At 39.9% G+C, this 19,822-nt stretch overlaps 1 protein-coding gene across 1 annotated transcript in view; it reads right to left on the bottom strand.

The window, feature by feature from the left end:
• LOC122803846 (extracellular calcium-sensing receptor-like) overlaps positions 1-19,822 on the bottom strand; it is an 89,448-nt gene that overhangs the window by 8,564 nt on the left and 61,062 nt on the right. The window contains exon 4 of the mRNA XM_044073529.1: positions 8,270-8,393. Within this exon, the coding sequence (XP_043929464.1) occupies positions 8,270-8,393 (124 nt within the window). The remainder of the gene's footprint in view (positions 1-8,269; positions 8,394-19,822) is intronic.

Below are 19,822 nucleotides of genomic sequence, written 5' to 3'. Positions count from 1 at the left end.
AATTGTTAATCCTGATATAACCTTTAAGATTTTTTTTTCATATTACCAGGGAATATAGATCTCTGTAGTATAAATAGCATCCAGAAAGCAGTGTTGGATATCCAACAGTATAGATTGTTAATTGAAGTATATGAAGAACAGTCTGTGGACCAGGCTTTGTAGTATTTTATGATTGACTTTCATAAGGTTATAGGTCCACATTCCACAATATGATCTGAAACCCCCCTCATCTATGGTTGACATTGGATCCCAGAGGTGATGTGATAGCACTTATTGGACCAATGCAGGTCTTAATGTTGTTCAAGCTTCTGTACTAACAAGTGCCCTTCATCAGCAGTTAGTAAGTTACTGATGCTATATACAGTGCCTTCATAGCCACTTGTACCTAAAAAGGGAGGATCGAGCACATCATGTCTTTACCAATGGCTAAAAGAGACAAAAGAATACCAATGGAATACATTTCAGCATGTATCTCTCATGCTTACAACTGTGATATAAGTTCTTCAAAGATAGTCACATTGTGTATGTCTATGTCTTCATGTGCTTCAACCCCAAAATTTCAAAGGCAGGCTTTACAGCTTGCAATGAAAGGGAAGAGGGGCCATGGCCTGCTGTAAAAGTGAAGCTTTTGGACTAACTAATTAATTCAAGAAAATACCTAGAGATCCTCAAGTAGAATTCAAACTATGCTAAATAGGATTAACTAGCAGATCATTGCAGGATATAAAACTCATTCTATGTCTCCAGAAATTCACACAACATTCCTAAATATAATTGACTAACTCCCCATAAATAGAACTGCTGTAATCCTAGGTGAATTTAACTACCCAATCATTAAATGAGGGATCTACACCATCATAGTACGATATGCACAAAAATTCTTAGATTTTTATAAACAAGAACTTCCTGGACTACAGAACAAACTATACTTGACCTGGTCATAGCATACTGATCTTCTGTATGTACTATCCCCAATGTAACCCCTCATTAGTCAAGTCAGACTACAGTCTGGAATCCTTCTCTATCAAAATCTCCAGACTGATGGAAGTGAATATCACAAAATTCAAGGACTTTATATCACAAACCTCCTAGAATTATATAATGAAGTCTTTAAATAAGAGTATAACGGTATTACCCAAAATGTTGTTAATGTGAAGAGTTATACAGAAATGTTCTACTCACACCTGGACAAATGCATCAGATTGGGAGTTCCCATCAAATCCAAGCCAATGGGTAGGTTCAAAAGCAAACCTTTATGGTGGTCTTCTAACATTAACAGACTGAGTTATAAAAGGAAGAAACTCCTGAAACTATATACCAGAACAAAAGACTCCCAAACTGAGGAGAGCATGAAACAGCTAGACAGGAATAACATATAAAAGAAAGAAACTCCTGAAACTATATACCAGAACAAAAGACTCCCAAACTGAAGAGAGCATGAAACAGCTAGACAGGAAGCCAAAGACAACCATAAATCCTTATTTGATTATGTCAGAAAAATAAGACATAACACCCACCATTGCTCTAAGCATATTTATAATGGTACCAACTACTCAGATCCAGTGGATATTGCTGTCTTACTGGCTAATAAATTTGGTGCCAACTTTACTCATAAGACACCTTTTCCAAACCCATCTGTCCCTGATGGAATCATGCCACCAATCATCACAAAAGAGAACAAACTGAAGGTACTCTGCAAAATGAAGAATACTTCATCTGAGAGGCTTGCAACATACCAGGTTGTTTAATTAATAGGACAAAGCAAGCACTGGTATTCATGCTCCTCAGACTCTTCACCCTGAGTCTGTCATCTGGATTTGTCTTACAGGAGTGGTACACAGTTGTTATGATGCCACTTCACAATGGTGACCCCACCTCAGACCCCAGCAATTACAGACCCATCAACCTAACAAGTCTTATATACAAAGCTATGGAATGTATTAATACAGATCTAATTAGCTATGATATCAAATGTCTTATTAGACTTGACCCCCAGCAGTTTGGCTTTGTCAAGGCCAGAGCCTGTCCAATGAATTTTATAAATGGAAGATAGACTTACTTTAGGGAATTGTCACACTCCACATCTGGTATCTGTTGTATAGAAAAGGCATCCTTTACTTGTGAAGAGACTGCAGCACGTGAAATTACAGTAACTGTTCTGCGTGATTAACTGAAACCTATTTCTGGCTTACCTCTGATCAGGAGGGTCTGACCCAGAAGAATATTGTTAGTAGGTAGCTTGTTTAGTAACCAGATAAACTTTGTCAAGCAATGCTAACTTCTGAACTTACTGTGAAAGATAACTGGGATAAGATGAATATATAACACAATATCCTTGTCTAGACAGGTAGTCAGCCATGTGCAAAGGATGAGGTAGACAGCTTTACAGAACAGCTGAGGCTTGTCTACTGAATCTTAGCAGAGGCTGTTCTTGTCTTTATATGGACTTTGTTTCATGTATTAGTTTGGAAGTTATTATGACAGTCAGATGTTTCCCTAACATTAGTATTTCTTTCCTAATGAATTGTAAGAGGCCTTGAAGAAACTTGCTTTAGAAAGAAAATCATTAGTTCAGATTATGTTTAAAATTGCAGCCTAATTTCCATTACTAAGAAAAAGATAAATTCTGCATTAGCTGAGGTAAATTTAAAGACTTAGTGAGCATAAGTATGGATCCTACCTTCATAAAGAATTAAATACTATTCCATTTCTGGAGTGCAAATTTAAAGTAATTGAAGTTTTACACAATAGTGCCACTAGATTAACTTCCTGATGAAATTCTTCTAGCAGTATTACATTAAACTTTAAATAAAATGAAACAACTGTCATTTTGTTGAAATAATTTACTAGAATTCCTTTGTTTTATGTTTTTGTAATAGCTGTTCTACAGAATTTCTATATGTGCTGTTTATTCTGGCCCCAAGTCTTGTCATCACCAGGCTTCAGAATTACTGACATCAAGTGCACTAGCCTCCTCTGTGTATTTAAAGTAATTTAAGCTCTGCATTTCTGTTTCTAAAAAAAAAAAAAAAAAATTCCTTGTTTTCCCGCCTTTCTGTACTAGTCTAGTCCAGTTTTCAGGCTTTGCTGAATCCAGGACTGTGGTAAAGGTTCCTGTGTTGCCCATATCATACTTGGATAGTTAGGTGGCTTCCTTGTTCGCTGTGAGAGAGGGAACTCTGAGCAGCCTGTCTGTCCCTGTAGGAATGGTCCCAGCCCAGCAACTTGTAGCTCATTGGCCATTTTGGGCTAATTTCTATACTTTTTGATCTCCCTGGTATAAAAACTGCTTAGTGCAGTTTTGTGCTTGTATACAGCTCAGCAGGCTCCTCGTGGTGCCCTGCAGAGTCCTACAAGCGGCCGAGAGACAAAGGAGAGAATTTGGACTTGATTAAGTATTGTTTTTGCTTGCTGTTTCCCTGAAGCACTAATTCTGCCTAAAACGCGGCTTTTCAGAGCTTCTGTGGCTCCCTAGCGATATCTGCATTGCTTACTGTACTTATTTCTTTGTTGCACTTGAAAAAAGTTGCTGTTTGTCGTTTTTGCATTTAAGTTACCTGTAACACAGTTGCAGGCTACACACTCAAGTGCGCTAGCCTCCTCTGTGTATTTAAAGTAATTTAAGCTCTGCATTTCTGTTTCTGAAAAAAAAAAAAAAAAAAAAAACACAAAAAAATTCCTTGTTTCCTGCCTTTCTGAACTAGTCTAGTCCAGTTTTCAGGCTTTGCTGAATCCAGGACTGTAGTAAAGGTTCCTGTGTTGCCCATATCATACTTGGATAATTAGGTGGCTTCCTTGTTCACTGTGAGAGAGGGAACTCTGAGCAGCCTATCTGTCCATGTAGGAGTGGTCCCAGCCCAGCAACTTGCAGCTCATTGGCCATTTTGGGCTAATTTCTATCCTTTTTGATCTCCTTGGTATAAAAACAGCTTAGTGCGGTTTTGCGCAGGTTTTGTAGCTGCGGTTAAACTATTCCAGGCTCCACGAAGTCTGCACTTCAGTTTTTCATTTGAAACTTGAAACACTTCAACCCAGCACTAGAAATAAGGCAATTTAGGACCGGCACTTACTAAAACTCACTAAAACTAGCACTAGCTTACAGCTTGCACTTCAGCCCTATACTCAGGAAGTATAAGGCTCTTTACTCATCCAGTCAGCAATACAGTCCCAACCATCTATTCAGGCATGTTTAAGGGACAGCTTCAGGTGTGCTCTCCAGTCCAGCTGGTGAATCTGGGCATCCTGAGGCAATGTTACAATTGCCTCATGTACACAGACAACCCCCTCCTCCTCCCAACCAACACAAACATATGTGAGAGATGCAGCTAAGCAGCCAAACTGGAGGCTAAGCTCTCTCAACCCACGACTGGCTCAACCAGTCACAAGGAGAAGGGCAACACTAGCACCACATTACCAGACTCACATAGACCAGCCATAGCTGCACCAGAAAACAACTCTCAGAAACACGCAAAAACATACTCGGAGGCTCTAAATAAGAACCTGCCTAAACAACAGAGACCTCCTAAGCATACACCCAAGCAACCCCCACCCCACAACTGAGACCAGGTAACACATACGTCACAACGTCAGTGTGCCAAGCAAAAACTGCCCCTAAGGCTAAATAACACACCTAACACACTAGTAATGGGTGATTCTATCATCAGGCACACAGACGTCCCATTCACTAGACTGAACAAGGAGAAGGTTACTGTAAGCTGCCTGTTGGGTGTCAGAATCCGCCACATAACACATGCACTCAGGTCACTCCACAACAAGTACAAATATGACTTTGACATTGTACATGTTGGTGTAAATGACCTGAGACGTACCTCCCTGGACTGCATGAAAAGAGACATGGAGGAGCTCTCTGACCATGTAGCCCAGGCTGGTATGACTCTGACTCTGAGTAGCATCCTGCCCTCACCAAAAATGATTCCAGCATACGAAGAAAAAATGATCAGTTTCAACAATTGGTTAAACTACTGGTGTCATTCAAAGGGGATCCAGTACTTGTCAGCCTGGGACAACATGCTTGACAAGCCACGTTGCTTCGCCAGAGATGGCTTGCACCTGTCGCCCCTGGGCTTTCGAATACTGGCCAAGACTCTTGCCTCCCCAATGCTGCCTTTTTTAGGCAAAGCTCAAAAGACAAACCTGCCTCCATAAACAACAATAATAAACAAAAACTGAGGTTAATGCTGCTCAACGCCAGAAGTCTAAACCTCAAAATGCACGCACTCAAGGTTCTCCTTAGTATGGAAGAAATCGATGTATGTGCAGTGACAGAAACCTGGTTCAAGGCTTCAGAGAGCACCCCAACACTACTAGGCTATAACTCCTACCATACCTTTAGGTCCCAAAACCAGGACCGGAACACAAAAGGAGGGGGTGTGTCCATATTCATCAAGAACACCCACAACAGCAGGTAAATTGACTGTTCAATTTATAGCTTGCTACAGATCTCCCACCTTGTCTCAGGACCCTCACGCAGCATTTCTGAGGACATTAGAAAGTATAAAGATTCTACCCAACACCATGCTACTGGGTGACTTCAACTATCCAAGCATCGACTGGGAAAACTACTCAAGCTCAAATGTCCTAGCCCAATGCTTCCTTGAGTTTATAAACTGAAACGCCCTTGAACAGCTGGTCACCACTCCCATAAGAGGTGACAACATACTGGACCTGGTCATCACCAACATGGGGAACCTATGTTCCACACCTGAGGTAAACTCGTCATTGGTAAGATCAGATCACAAACTAATCACACTGGACATCCACCCCCACCCCCCAGTCAAGGAAATCAAGGTAAAAACCTTCTCTAAAGCCAACTTCGCACTCCTCAAGACCGAGGTGGAAAGTTTCAAAGCTCCCAATCAAATGGAAAATGATGACCCATCGGCAGAATCCTTTACAAGTGCATTCTATGAACACCTTCAAGAATGCATGGACCGAGCCATCCCAAGTAAAACCAAGACCAACTCCTCAAAAAAGAGGAAGCCAGTCTGGTGGACCCCGGCCATAAATAAACTTTACAACAGAAGGAGGAAACTCCTGCAAGATAGAACAAAATCCCAAAATAAGAAGAAATCTCTGATTAACATCAGTAAAAAACTGCGCTCCCTCATTAAATCATCCAAGGCCAACTTCGAAAGAAAAATAGCCAATGACTCTAAGGATAACCACAAGGCCTTCTTTAACTATGTCAAGAGTCTAGGGGCAAACTCTCAGATATGCTCCGAGCTAGTGCATAATGGACATAAATACACTGAACCAACCAACATTGCCAATATCCTGGCTGACAAGTTCAGTGCAAACTTCACCCCCCTCTCCACCAAAGGGGCTAGCACCCATCCCAGAAGAATGTGTCACTCCAGATATCTCAGACACACAAGTAAAGGCAGCTCTTGCAAAGGCCAAAAACACAGCATCAATGGGAGCAGATGCTATCCCAGGTTGTGTCTTACACGAGCTTCAAAATGAACTAACCCCCCCCATCTCAAATCACTATTCAAACTCAGCCTCTCTACAGGCTATGTACCCAAAGAATGGCATACAGCAACAGTCGTACCACTCCACAAAGGTGGTGCCACAACTGACCCTGGGAACTATCGCTCTATAAGCTTGACTAGCTTGGTCTGCAAAGCCATGGAACGCGTTATCATGGAGCTCATTAACAGGGACATTGGGAACCTCCAGACACTGGACTCCACCCAGTTCGGCTTTGTTAAAGGCAGATCTTGCCTCCTGAACTTGGTCAACTTATTCGAAACAGTCACCAAGGCCATAGATGAAGGGAAGGTGGTCCACACAGCATATCTGGACCTCGCTAAGGCGTCCGACACCATCCCACACTCAGGAATCATAGACAAACTCACCAGCTTAAATATCAACCCCTATGTCACGAGATGGGTTGTCAATTGGCTCTCAGACAGAACCCACATGGTAAGAGTGGCAGGCGCCATGTCTGACTCTAAACCAGTCACAAGTGGAGTCCCACAGGGCTCAGTCCTGGGACCCCTCCTGTTCAGTATATATTTCTCCGAAGTACAGGCAAAGGCGGAGGGACTGTGGCTAACTAAGTTTGCAGATGACTGTAAATTGGGTGCAATAATTGACTCTCCAGATGACACAGACATCCTGCAAAAGGGTCTCACAGAGACAAACACCTGGTGTCAAAGTCACGGTCTCAAGCTAAATGCCAAAAAATGGATAGTAATCCCATTTGGGAAAAACAAAGTACCTACAAACTACCACATAGATGGGAATCCACTAAGTACAGAAGAAGTAATCAGGGACCTGGGTACCCAAGTAGATAGCATGCGCTCCTTTGATAACCACATAGCCAAAATGGTCAGGAAATCCTTCTATGTGGCACACCTGATCACAAAGGGTTTCTCATCCAGATCCAAGGAGGTGATTGTGCCCCTTTACTCCTCACTCATTATGCCCATAATAGAGTACAATGCCCCATTTGGGATGTACCTCACTAGACACCTGCAACAACTAGAAAGACCACAGAAGTACCTCACTAAGAGGATTAAGGGCCTTAAACAATTACCCTATGAAGCACGACTAAAAAAGCTCCAGCTCTTCTCAGTCGCTTACCGTCTGCTCAGAGGTGACCTATGCCTGACCTATAGGGCCATGTCAAACCCTGAACTAATGGACATGCTTCACCTCAAAAAAACTAGATCCCTCAGAACCACTCATTCTAGTGACTTGCACCTATGTACAACAATAAACAGGACATGCTGGAGGGATAGATTCCCATCCCAGCGACTCCCCTCACTCTGGAATAGAATCCCAATCCATATTCGACAGAGCTCCTCTCTGACCCCCTTCAAGAGAAATCTTGATGAGTGGATGGGTAATCGTAAGTTCTACCCTGGGATCACTTCAGGAGCCCTGTTGACAGAGGCCCAGGTTACTAATCTAATGGGGAGGCGAAAGCCATCACTCTGTGGTTAGGCTTATAAATGCCCATGGGCAGATAGTCTAGTACTTACCTATGAACCTATGAACTCTGTATTAGATTTACATATTCTGAAATTATTCATAAATTAATGTTTTCTGCAGGCACTTCACATTTAATAAGTTCCACTGAATGTGTTTTCTTGTCAAGTGGAGTAATATTTTGTTTACCTTGTTACACTTTTTTGTACTGCAGATAAACACTGCAAAATGACAGGAAAAAGATAAGTTTCATGCAAATCCCTGCAACCCAGAGTTTTGTATAATGTACAGGATTTTTTTAATATTGTCTCACCCGTTTCATTGGAAATTTCTCCTTGAGCACACATGATGCAGCTATAGCAACAGACTGATTGGCCTGGTTGAGGTGCTTTCCTGAAACCTTCAGGACAACTTTCACTGCACAGTGACTGAGGTATCTAAACAAAATATATATGTTAATTATAACAGATATGTATATATACACATACACATTTGATTGTTTATACTGCAAATGGAACTGAACTGAAATCCCTTAACTATGCTTATGCTAGAAAAACTACTGAAACAATTAGTATTAGAGCAATGTTTTCATGTACTTCACCTGTATGAATCCATGTTCACAACCCTCAGCCAGAAAGAAAAGCCTCTTAAAATGAGGAAAAATAATTCCCCATTTTTGTTGGACCCACTAATATCTTTGTTGATCAAGTTATTTATTTTCCATTGATATTTCTTCACTGGTGGACCCTTTGGTCTCTGAGCTATGAACTATATCCCTAGTTGAGCAGATGACTATACAAGGTAACAAAGTGGGCATTGGGGTACCTCATGTGTTGGCTAAAATGTGACTTCAACAACTGTGGGGGAATCATTCTAGCTATAGGCAGGTCTCATAGATGCAGAGGTCATTTTTTTCTGTAGGCAGGAGGATAATGTGGCATTTAATTGCAACAAACATAAGATAATGCTCTACATTATTAATATGAGTGCAAAATATACATAATAAAAATAGGGAAAATTACCTGACTATCTTTATTAGAATTTTACTCTGATGGACTGTTTTAAGACAGCAGAATATGTCATCTTCTGGCTGTCTTAGCCTATTTCTCAGCAGTACATACACTGATATGTGATGGTATCAGCTGGCTCAGACTCCTATGCAAATTTAACAGTGCATCATGCCATGTTTAGTTCTTTTTTTCCATCTTGAAGTCATAGTAGCTTGACTGTATCTCCCATCGCATATAGTTTGTCATTTTCTCTGGCTAATATGCTGTGGGTTGCTGAATACAGTTTCTTAATACTTAATATTACCTGCTAAAACTACATGTTGATCTGATCGGCATTTCCTTCCTTATCAGTATGTCACAGACACTGAAGGTAACAAGATTTAGATTGCCACCAGAACTGGCTGGTCACTGTTATAATTAATCAGTGTTAGAATTACGAGACATTGAAGCCATTTCACTGTTTGACACTTATCTTAAAGTGCATCCTCAAGCTGGTAGTATATAATAAAGAGGGATGTGAGGGTGATGCTTCCATAATGCTCTTTATTATACATTATCAGTCTTGTTTTCTTTTCTAAAGTCACTGGATCTGATCAGCTTTCCTATCTGATCACATTTTTTGGCTTCACGTTTTGGCAGCAGCAAGGAGACCAGATGGGTTAAGGTCTTCGCCTCACATGCACAAAGTACAAGGTTCGATCCTGACCTCCGACCAGTGCCTGTTTGGAGTTTGCATGGTCTCCCTGTGTCTCCGTGGGGTTTCTCCCATGTCTGAAAAACATGCTGAGTGTTTTCATCTCAAACTCACCAATGACTGGAGCTGTGGGCAGCAGCACAGACTCTACATGATACCCTATAGGGGGAAAAGTTGTACAAATCAACTGCTTTGGGCATCTACTGTGGTGCACAATATCCTCAAGATAGGAGAACATGGATCACAGACTGTGTGCTGTGGCAGGGCTAGCCACGCAGTGGTGTAAAATATGGCTCTAGGTGATTTGGTCATGTTGACTAATGCTGCCAAAAATGGGCAAGGATAGTTACTGGTGATAAGTGAGTTGAGGACCCGGCCTACTCTGACCCATGCCAGGGACCCGTGCTAACAGTGTAAGGGGTATATGTGCCCCTATTGGCCAGTGTGTGCTCTCATAAAACCCAGCAGCCCTGGGTCAATAAGCTACTGGCTGGCCGGTGTCTAGTTGCCCAGCCTGGGTTATCTGGGATAGCTCTGTTGAGTGAAAGCTGGATATAAAACCAACCAACTTGCCAAACATAAACCGAGAATTGCTTCGTTTAATGTAGGTTCGCTGACAGGATGCAGCTTGGAAGTGGATGATATGGTGATACAGAGGAGGCTGGACATCCTATGTATCCAGGAGACGAGATGGAAGGGCAGTGCAGCTAAGCCACTTGGCTTTGGATTCAGAGTTTACTATTCAGGTGGAGGGCAGGCTAGAAATGGCGTAGGAATTGTGGTGAGAGAGAGGCTTCAGAAGGCAGTAAGGGATATCATCAGAATTAATGACAGACTAATGGCAGTCAGACTCCAGTGTAATGATAGGGTAGTATTCATAATCTCAGCCTATGCCCACAGCAGGGTTGTGATAGTGAGGAAAAGTGTGCATTCAGACAGCAGTTGCAGAACCTACTAGATAAAGCAGGACGTGTTGATAGTGGGTGACATGAATGCACATATCGGGACAGACAGAACAGGCTATAAGGACTGCCTGTGCTACATGGATGGGGCAACAAGAGTAAAGAAGGAGAAGCCATTCTAGACTTCAGTCTGGCAAATGGCTTGATAAGCCAACACATGGTTCAGAAAGAGAGACAGTCACAAGATCACATACAAGAGTAGCCAACATGCAACTCAGCTAGACTTTCTCCTAGTAAGGAAAAGGCACTGGGGCAGAATCCATGATTGCAAAGTCATCCCCAGTGAAACAATCAGCCCACAGCATAAACCACTAGTTGCCACAATCAGCTGCAAGCAGTGGTCAGAGAAGGTGCTAAGGTCAACAGAGACCAGGCTGAAGATCTGGAAGTTGACTGGAGAGAAAGTACAACAGTTCAAGGAATTACTCAGGGCTCTAGCACCCCAAGAATACAAGGAAATAGGTGGAGTTGAAGAAGAATGGCAGCGCCTAAAAACAGCATGTGTTAGGACTGCAGAAAAGATATGTGACCGAGCCAGGTATGGAAATAAGGTACATAAGGAAAGCTGGTGGTGGAATGCAGAAGTCCAGGAAGTCGTTAAATGAAAGAGGAGTGCAGGAAGAAATGGGAGACAGAAAAGACTGACCAGGCTAGGAAGGACTACTGGCTGGCTAACAAAGAAGCTAAGAAAGAAGTTGCAATAGCAAAGAATATGGCATCAGAGGCACTGTACCAACTTCTGGAAAGTGACTCAGTAAGGGGCACAAAGAAACTATATCAGGTTGCAAGGCAAAGACAGAAAGATAAAGAAGATAGTCAGACAGCCTTCATAAGGAATGCCAGCAACAACCTGCTCACCAGCCCAGAGGACATCAAAGGCAGATGGAAGGAGTATTTCCAGCAGCTTCTGAATGAAGAAAACCCCACAGAAGCTGTACTGCCCCAGAAACAGCCTACAATGAGAGAAGAAGAGGAGCCCACTCCAGAAGAAGTAAGAACAGCACTAAGAAAGATGAAGTCAGGGAAAGCAGCAGGCTCAGATGAGGTCACAGCAGATATGATAAAGATGCTGGTTGAGATAGGGGAGAAATGGCTCCTGAGGGTACTAATAGCAGTGTGGACAGAAAGGTGTATCCCAGATGACTGGAGAATATGCATACTCGTGCCAGTGTACAAGAACAAAGGGAACATCCACAACTATGGGCAGTATAGAGGCATCAAACTCCTATCACATTGCATGAAAGTTCTGGAGAGGGTGACTGATAATTGGATACACAGAGTAGTAGAATGTAAGATGGGAGATGAGCAGTTTGGATTCAGATCAGGCTGCAGTACAACTGACCAAATGTTTGCAATGAGACAGATACTTGAGAAGAAGCTAGAGATGAGGAGAGATTCCAACTGGGCATTCCTAAACTTGGAGAAAGCATATGACAAGGTCCCAAGAAAGCTGATCTGGGCAGTACTGCAGTGGTTTGAAGTCCCAGAAACATTGGTAGAATTAGTGCAGGTTATGTACAAGGACTCAATGACTCAAGTATGGACAGTGTTTGGCCTTACAGAGGGTTTCCCAGTGGGTGTGGGTGTACATCAAGGTTCAGCTCTGAGCCCACTGCTGTTCATACTGGTGATGGACTACATTAGCAAACAGAATGGAGGGGACGGATCAACAAAGCTGCTGTATGCAGACGATGTGACAGTACAGGCAGACTCTGAGCTAGAACTTCAGCAAAGGATAGGAGAATGGAATGCAAATCTGAAGGCACATGGGATGAAACGTAACACAGATAAGATGATGGTAATGGCAGCAAATTGGGGAAATCAGAAGAAGCTGAGAATAGAGATCGAAGGGAAGATAGTGGAACAGGTAAACAGCTTCAAGTATCTGGGAGGAGTAGTTGAGGAGAAGGGTAGTTTGAATGAAGAGGTCAATGCTAGAATCAGAGGGGCTGCAGCCAACTGGCATAGAGTATCAGGTGTAGTCTATGACAGAAGAATGCCAAGAAGCTGAAAACTAAGGTGTACAAGACAGTGGTGTGACCAGTACTACTGTATGGTACAGAAACCTGGGCAGTAAAGGCAGAACAGTTGAAGAAGCTAGAGTTGATGGAAATGAAGTGCCTGAGAAAGGTGATAGGATACACACTGTGGGACAGATGAAGAAATGAGGACATAAGAGCAGGAGCCAAAGTAGCTCCAATTGCAGAAAAGATCAAAGAGAACAGATTACGGTGGTTTAGGCACATATGTAGAAAAGCAGAAAACAATCTGGTGAGGAAGATTTAGGACAGACAGGAAGAAGGTAAGAGGAAGCGAGAACATCCAGCAAAGAGGTGGATGGATTGTGTGAAAGAAGATCTGAGACAGTCAGGCATGAGTGTTGAAGAATGCAGGAGTGTGACACTGAATCGAGAGAGTTGGTGACAGTTAACACAATGCCCCAACTCCATGTAGAAAAATGGGAAAAAGGGGGCTGAAGATGATGATGTTTTGGCAGCAAGAGTTTTGGTGAATTTCTGCTAACTTAGTAAAAGTAAGTGATAGTATACTTGACAGAGGTATGCATGATGGGGTGAAATGAAAGGTGTTATGAAAGAAATCACACTGCACCTGATGGAATGATGTATGCTGGAGTGGAAAGAAATGCTGAGAATGCAGGGAATGTCAAAGTGTATGCATGTGTGACAAATACTACAGATACATTCTGTTTAACGTGGAAAGCATGAGGTTGCGCAGTAGAGTAGAGAAGAGTGTTTTGAGTGTTTTTCTTCCTACATATTAGAAGAGGAGCATGACCCTACCAGCCTTAACCTCCAGAACTACACCAGAACTGTAGAGCATGATTGCAAGTTGAGTTGTATGTGCAGTATCTTCCACACACTCCATGCTGATGAAGCTAGATATGTTCTGCACAATGTCTTGGATGCAGCCCTTCCAGTTGTCAAATTTGTTTTCTTACTGGACCTAAGCTCACCATTCAGGTAAAAGCTGTTGAATGTTATATGTTTTGGGTTCCTATCAGATGACCAAAGATGCCTTTTGTTGAACGTGTCTTGGTCAAATTTGAAATGTCAAAAAGGCAAAATAACGAAGCGGCATGTAAGCGAATTCTTTCCCTGGGAAAGAAGTCGCTTGGCCTCTTCCATCACTTTGCCATTTTCGGCACTGTAGTGCGATCTCAGAGTTGGTATATTTAAGTAGGGGGGTTGTGGGGGGCAGAGCCCCCCACGTCAGGGGGTGTGGGGGGTGAAGCCTCCCCACTTTATGCAATGTTTTAATGTCTTTTTTTTTTTTTTTTGGGAACAGCGATTTTTTTCCCTGGGAAAGTGCCAGTAGAAGGCATAACCAAAATATGGGTTGATATGTGTAGGAGTTCTACATGTTCTCTGCTGAACATGTTCCCTTTCTGTCTTTCTCTTTGGCCTGCCCAGAACATAATTATACTTGAACTAGGTTACTAAAGGTGAGGCATATTCAAGCATGGGTACCTTACATTGCTAGAAGACAACAACAGTCTCCTCTTGTCCCAAATAGCTAAATGCTAGCAGCTACTGCACAAGGCCAGCAAATATTGGGTCTGTTCCATGAAGCCTGCTTACCCCACGCTGCTTCACCTCATACAGTATGGATTGTTAGAGGGAAATACAATCTACAGTGCCTGGCTTCTAAGACAATGTTTATTGTAGCTTTGCCAGTGTCCATTACTAAGAAACCATGAAACAGCGGGAGACCAACTTTCTCAGATATTTAATTCAACGTATAAAAGACTAACATACAAAAAGAACACGGTGACTATCATACAGCAATCAGACAGGTGAAATTCTAAGTTCCAGTCAGGGTATCCTGCAGGGCTCTCTCCTAGGCCAGTACTTATTTAGGTTGTACTTTTCAGATATATGTTTTTCATTTCATTTGCATGCAGGTGACTTGAAAATGGGTGCCCTGATTACATCCATTACAGACAGGGCATGTCTGCAAAAGAACTTGACTAAATTGACAGTTTGGGCACAGCAGAATAATATGCTGATAAATACATCAAAAAACATGCATATGAGATTTGTGAAACATACATTCACTGAAGGGTGAATGTTTAATACAGTACACAGTGACTGAAACTGTAGATTCCTTAAGGATCTGGGCATATTGGTAGATCCAGCTTTGAATTTCTGATCCTAACAACAAATTGATTAATGATAGTTATAAAACTATAGGCTGTATAAAAAAGAATATAAAGTCTAGAAAACCAAAAATGATGACGTCCTTGCTTGTAAGTTACATTAGACCCAAATTAGAGTATGGAATAATAATATGGAAACCTTATAAGAAATTAGCATGAGTAAATTGGAAAGACTACAGCAGAAATATACCAAAGACAATCATGGATGTGAAAGTTTAAGTTATGAAATATTAAAATATTTGAATTTGTACAGTGTTTCATATATTTATATATATATATATATATATATATATATATATATATATATATATATATATTTAAATCTATATATATATATATATATATATATATATATATATTTACATACATATATATATATATATATATATATATATATATATATCTATATACTTTTTTTCCCCTCTCTCTCTGGAAATGTTTAGGGCTATCAAAGAGTAGCACATAATCAGCAGATAGCCCATGTGAGAAATTATATAGGAATAAGAGATGTACTAATTGGTTCTCTGAGAAAGTAGCTGATTCATAGAATAATTCACCAAATTATAATAAAGTAAATGCCAGCTTAGGTATTTAAGAACAAGTTGGACACTTATCATGGAAATGATTGTTTTAGTATATTTGCAGTCTATAAAGGCATTACTGCCTATGCATGAAATATTTGATGTATTTATGTATGTAATGAGTTACTCATATACCTTAGTGTGTCAAAAGATCTTTCATGAGGGGGTGTCAGTCTAGCAGTGAAGCACATAAGGAGGTATTTTATAAAATTATAGTTGTCTCAGACCTCAAAATACAGAAAAAACAAGATGGATCTCTATTGGCCAGAAGAGTGTGCTGTACTGACATATTTAATCTCCCTAAGCAGAGATACTGCCCTTCCTTAGCCAAGACACTAACATTCAATATCTGTATTAGGATATTAAGATTATTTGCCTCCTCCCAGTTATTAGTCACTATCCCATAGTACTTCCAAGGATACCACATAAAGGCATTCTTAACCTGTGTACTCAGGTTGTGGAACACCATCAAAACTCAACCAACCCTGGAAAAGTCTGTCTTTGTCCAACAAGGTCACCTATTCACAGAGCAAATGAAACTCAGGCATCACCTAAGTTGTTACATCTCCAGCAACCTTAGCATTGCAGTATGTAGTAAATACCAGACACAGCTTGTAAAATTATAGGTAACCATTTGGAATAAGTTCTGTAATAACAGGCTGAATGGCTGGAAAAATAGACTTACATATAGTAAGTCCATGTTGGCTATTTCTCTTTTCTCCAAGGTAAGGAGTTAGTATATATAAGGTCAGGGGTGTGCATGGCTCACCCCCCTGCAAAAATAAGTGTAAAGGAGAAGAGTGATGTCTGATATTCAGTGGTCTGCATTTTTCATATTTTTTAGCATGTTGGAAGTCAGTGTTATAAGTGCTGACAGACAGCCAAAATCATACATACATACAAATATTTCAGGCACGGGCATTAACGCTCTTCTAGCCTGCCAATATAGCCAAACACTTGTTCCCATAATGTGTCCAGGCTGTTCTTAACAATATCTAAACTAATGCTTCCTTTAATATAATTTGGTAGTCTGTTCCAGGCATCAGCTGCTGTCTCAGAGAACCAATTAGTACACTTCTCATTCCTGTACAATTTTCTATCTAGGTTGTCTGATGATTCTCTACTAATTTTTCATAACCCCCAAACATTCCCAGAGGTAGTTGTCTCTAACTGCCTGTAGACCTGAATAAGATCTCCTCTTAAATATCTATAAGCGACACTGCACTAGTTTGGCTATTTTAATCTCCGGTGTACTCGTTCCAGTTTATTCATGCATGTTTTCTTATAAGGTTTCCATATTATTATTCCATACTCAAGTTGGGTCTAATGTATGAAACAATTACCTCATCATTTCTAATTTCTAAGACTTTATAAATATTTTTACCCAACCTATAGTTCTATAACTATCATTAACTAATTGGTTGATATGATTAGAAAAACTCAAAGCTAGATCTACCCATATAACGAGATCCTTAAATGAATCTACAGTTTCAATCACTGTGTGCTGTATTAAATATTCACCTTTCAATTTAATCTCATATACTTAGTTTTTGATGTATTTATCAGCATATTATTTTCCTGTGCCCAAATGGTCAATTTAATCAAGTTCTTTTGCAGGCATGCCCTATCTGTAACACATATAATCAATTTACCTAGTTTCAAGTCATCTGCATACAGACTGTAGAACACCTCAGATGAGCAAGATGCATCTGAAAGATACAACTTAAACATGTATGGGCTTAGGACAGAGCCCTGTGGAATACCTTGACTGTAATCAAGAATTTCACCTGTCCAACTGCTGTATGATACTTATCATGTCTATTTATAAGCCATGCAGCTACCCATCTTATCAAAAGTACATCAATACCTAGTTGTTCTAATTTGTTGATCAGTGTTTTGTGTATGTCCCTATCAAATGCTGAAGTTAAATCTATAAAAGTTACATCACAACTCAATGTTTCATTCACAGCTGTTATTATATTGTTATAGAGCATCATGTTACAGGTGGTAATAGATCTGTCTTCAAAATATGCTTGCTGATATATGATTTCAAGTCCCAGCCTATCAATTTCTGACAATAGCTTATCCAATGTTACCTTCTCCATTATCTTTCCACAGCATGAAAGTAGACTTAAAGGTCTATATGATTCTGGGTTTGTCCTACTCCCCTTTCCCTTAAAGACAGGTTTAATAAGGGCATGTCTGCAATCTTGAGGAATCTCCTCATATTTGTATGACCTAGTGAATAATAAATATAATGGTAGTGTAAGTTCTTATTGAGCTGTTCTCAGGTCATTCTGTCTTCTCCCTCTGCTTTGTTTGAATCCAGTTTACATAGTTCTGTTTTGATTTCAATATCTGAGGTTACTGGGATGCCACTAGGACAACTTATCACCCCCTTTGTGGAGCCAAACTGTTTTGCATATGATTTTGTCAATATATCTATATTCCGTTGTGTCTGAGAATACATTTTAGAAGCTACACACAGTTTTTCACTTTGTATGTCTTTACTCCTTTTACATCTTATGTATCTATAAAATGGTTTCCTATTATACTCAATATCTTTATATACATTCTTTTCAAATTTTTCTTGAATTTGTCTCACATTATGCTTAATTTGTTTGTCCAGCCTGTTTATTTCAGTATTCAAAAGTTATAGTTCAACCTCTTTTCTATTTCTTATATTTTTGCCCCTCACTTTAATCAAGTATCTTGTTCTTATGGAGATATATTCTCCTGATGTTGTGCGTCTAGATCCTGATGTTAAATATTTTTTTTATTTTTTGCATTTAAACAATTTCTCTTTCAAAATTTTCCACATTTCTTCTTCTGCTTTTCTACTGAACACATCATTCCAATTAGTTTTACATAGGGACTGTTTTGCTTCCATATAATCTGTTATTAATCTTCTGTGCATTGGTTTAGATTTCAGCTTAATAGAATTATCTAGCAATGAATTAAACTTGGCTGGTATAATGGTTAATGTGGTTCCCTTATAAACACAAGATGCAGGATTTGATTCTTACAAGGGGCAACTGGCTAGTATTGAAATGACCCACAAGGACAATTAGCCTATTACTAATCTATGATCCTGTGCTCTATAACCCCATGATCATTGCAAATCAGCTGTGATAAACTTGACACATACCTCTCAACATCTTAGCACAAGAACTCTAGACAAAGCCAAATATAGTGGAGGTCAAAGTTCCAAATATAGGGATACATTTTATATACTACTCATATAAATTTAGAAAGTTGCTAGAATAAAAGGTTTAGTATTGCCACACATTTTCAAAATGATAATGAAGTCTGAAACTTAAATGTCTGTTATTATTTAGTGAATTCAGTCCTCAATGATTTGCCAGAGAACCACAAATTTTAAGAGGAACAGACCGAGAATATGAGGCAAAAATCTGGACATTCTGCTCATATCTGGACAGTTGAGAACTATGACTTGACATGAAGTAACAGTAATTTATTTAGAAGCCCAAACAATGTCTAGTATGTTCTGTTCCCTGGTAGTTTTTTTTTTTTTTTAATAATCTGAAGCAATTGTTGTTCCTGAATATACATTGTGAATAATCTCCTTACTGATGTTGTTGAATCAATATTATTCCAGTCTGTTTCTGGTAAATGTAAGTACCCAGCCACTGTTATTTTTCACTTCTGTGTTTCATGCAAGAAATGTATGAATTCCTCTAGATCATCAGCACTTGACTTTGGTGGTGTATTCATTGTAACAATTGTTATGTGTTCCAGGATTGTCTTTATTGTCACAGTTACACAGTCTATTGTAATGGTGTTATCAATGAGCATGTAATAACCACAGGTCTCATAACTATCTTTAATCCTTATCATAACAACTCCACTTGATTTTTTGTTAGAATGTCTGTTACAGTAAAAACATTTATACCCTCATAGAATTTGTAGTAATTGTTTTTTAACCATGTTTCACAAAAAAATAATAACATCAGTCTTATAGAAATGAAGCAAATTTTCCAATAAAAAACTTAGTTATTAATGCTCCTAGCATTAACAGCCAAGTATGGTTGAAATACACAGCTGTCTATCTCATGCAACATTGCAGCAGCTTGGAATGCACCCTTGGGTTTGAGTTACATTTACATGCAAAAATATAAAACTATCTTGTAAACATGTTTGCCAGCATTGCCTATTACTGCTTTTGACTTAATTTACATTTGTGTGTGAGTTCTGCATTATGACTTGAACACCTGCAAATTATGTTGTTTTCTTACATTATAATGCTGAATCTTGATTTCCTGAAGTAGTAGCTTGTGTTGTGGTTGAAAAAGGATACTAGTGGCCCAATCCACCTACCTGACAACTAAATAAAATATCCTAAATGTGCACTGAAAATAGAAACTGAAATAGTTAACTACTGTCCTGTATTATATTAACACCCTGACATTTTACACAAATGC

The sequence above is a fragment of the Protopterus annectens genome, chromosome 6.part0 (genome assembly GCF_019279795.1).
Source record: "Protopterus annectens isolate FY-2018-M chromosome 6.part0, PAN1.0, whole genome shotgun sequence".
In the NCBI taxonomy this organism is placed as follows: domain Eukaryota; kingdom Metazoa; phylum Chordata; order Ceratodontiformes; family Protopteridae; genus Protopterus; species Protopterus annectens.
Note: the sequence above shows the minus strand (reverse complement) of the source record. Positions and strands in the feature narration are given on the sequence as shown.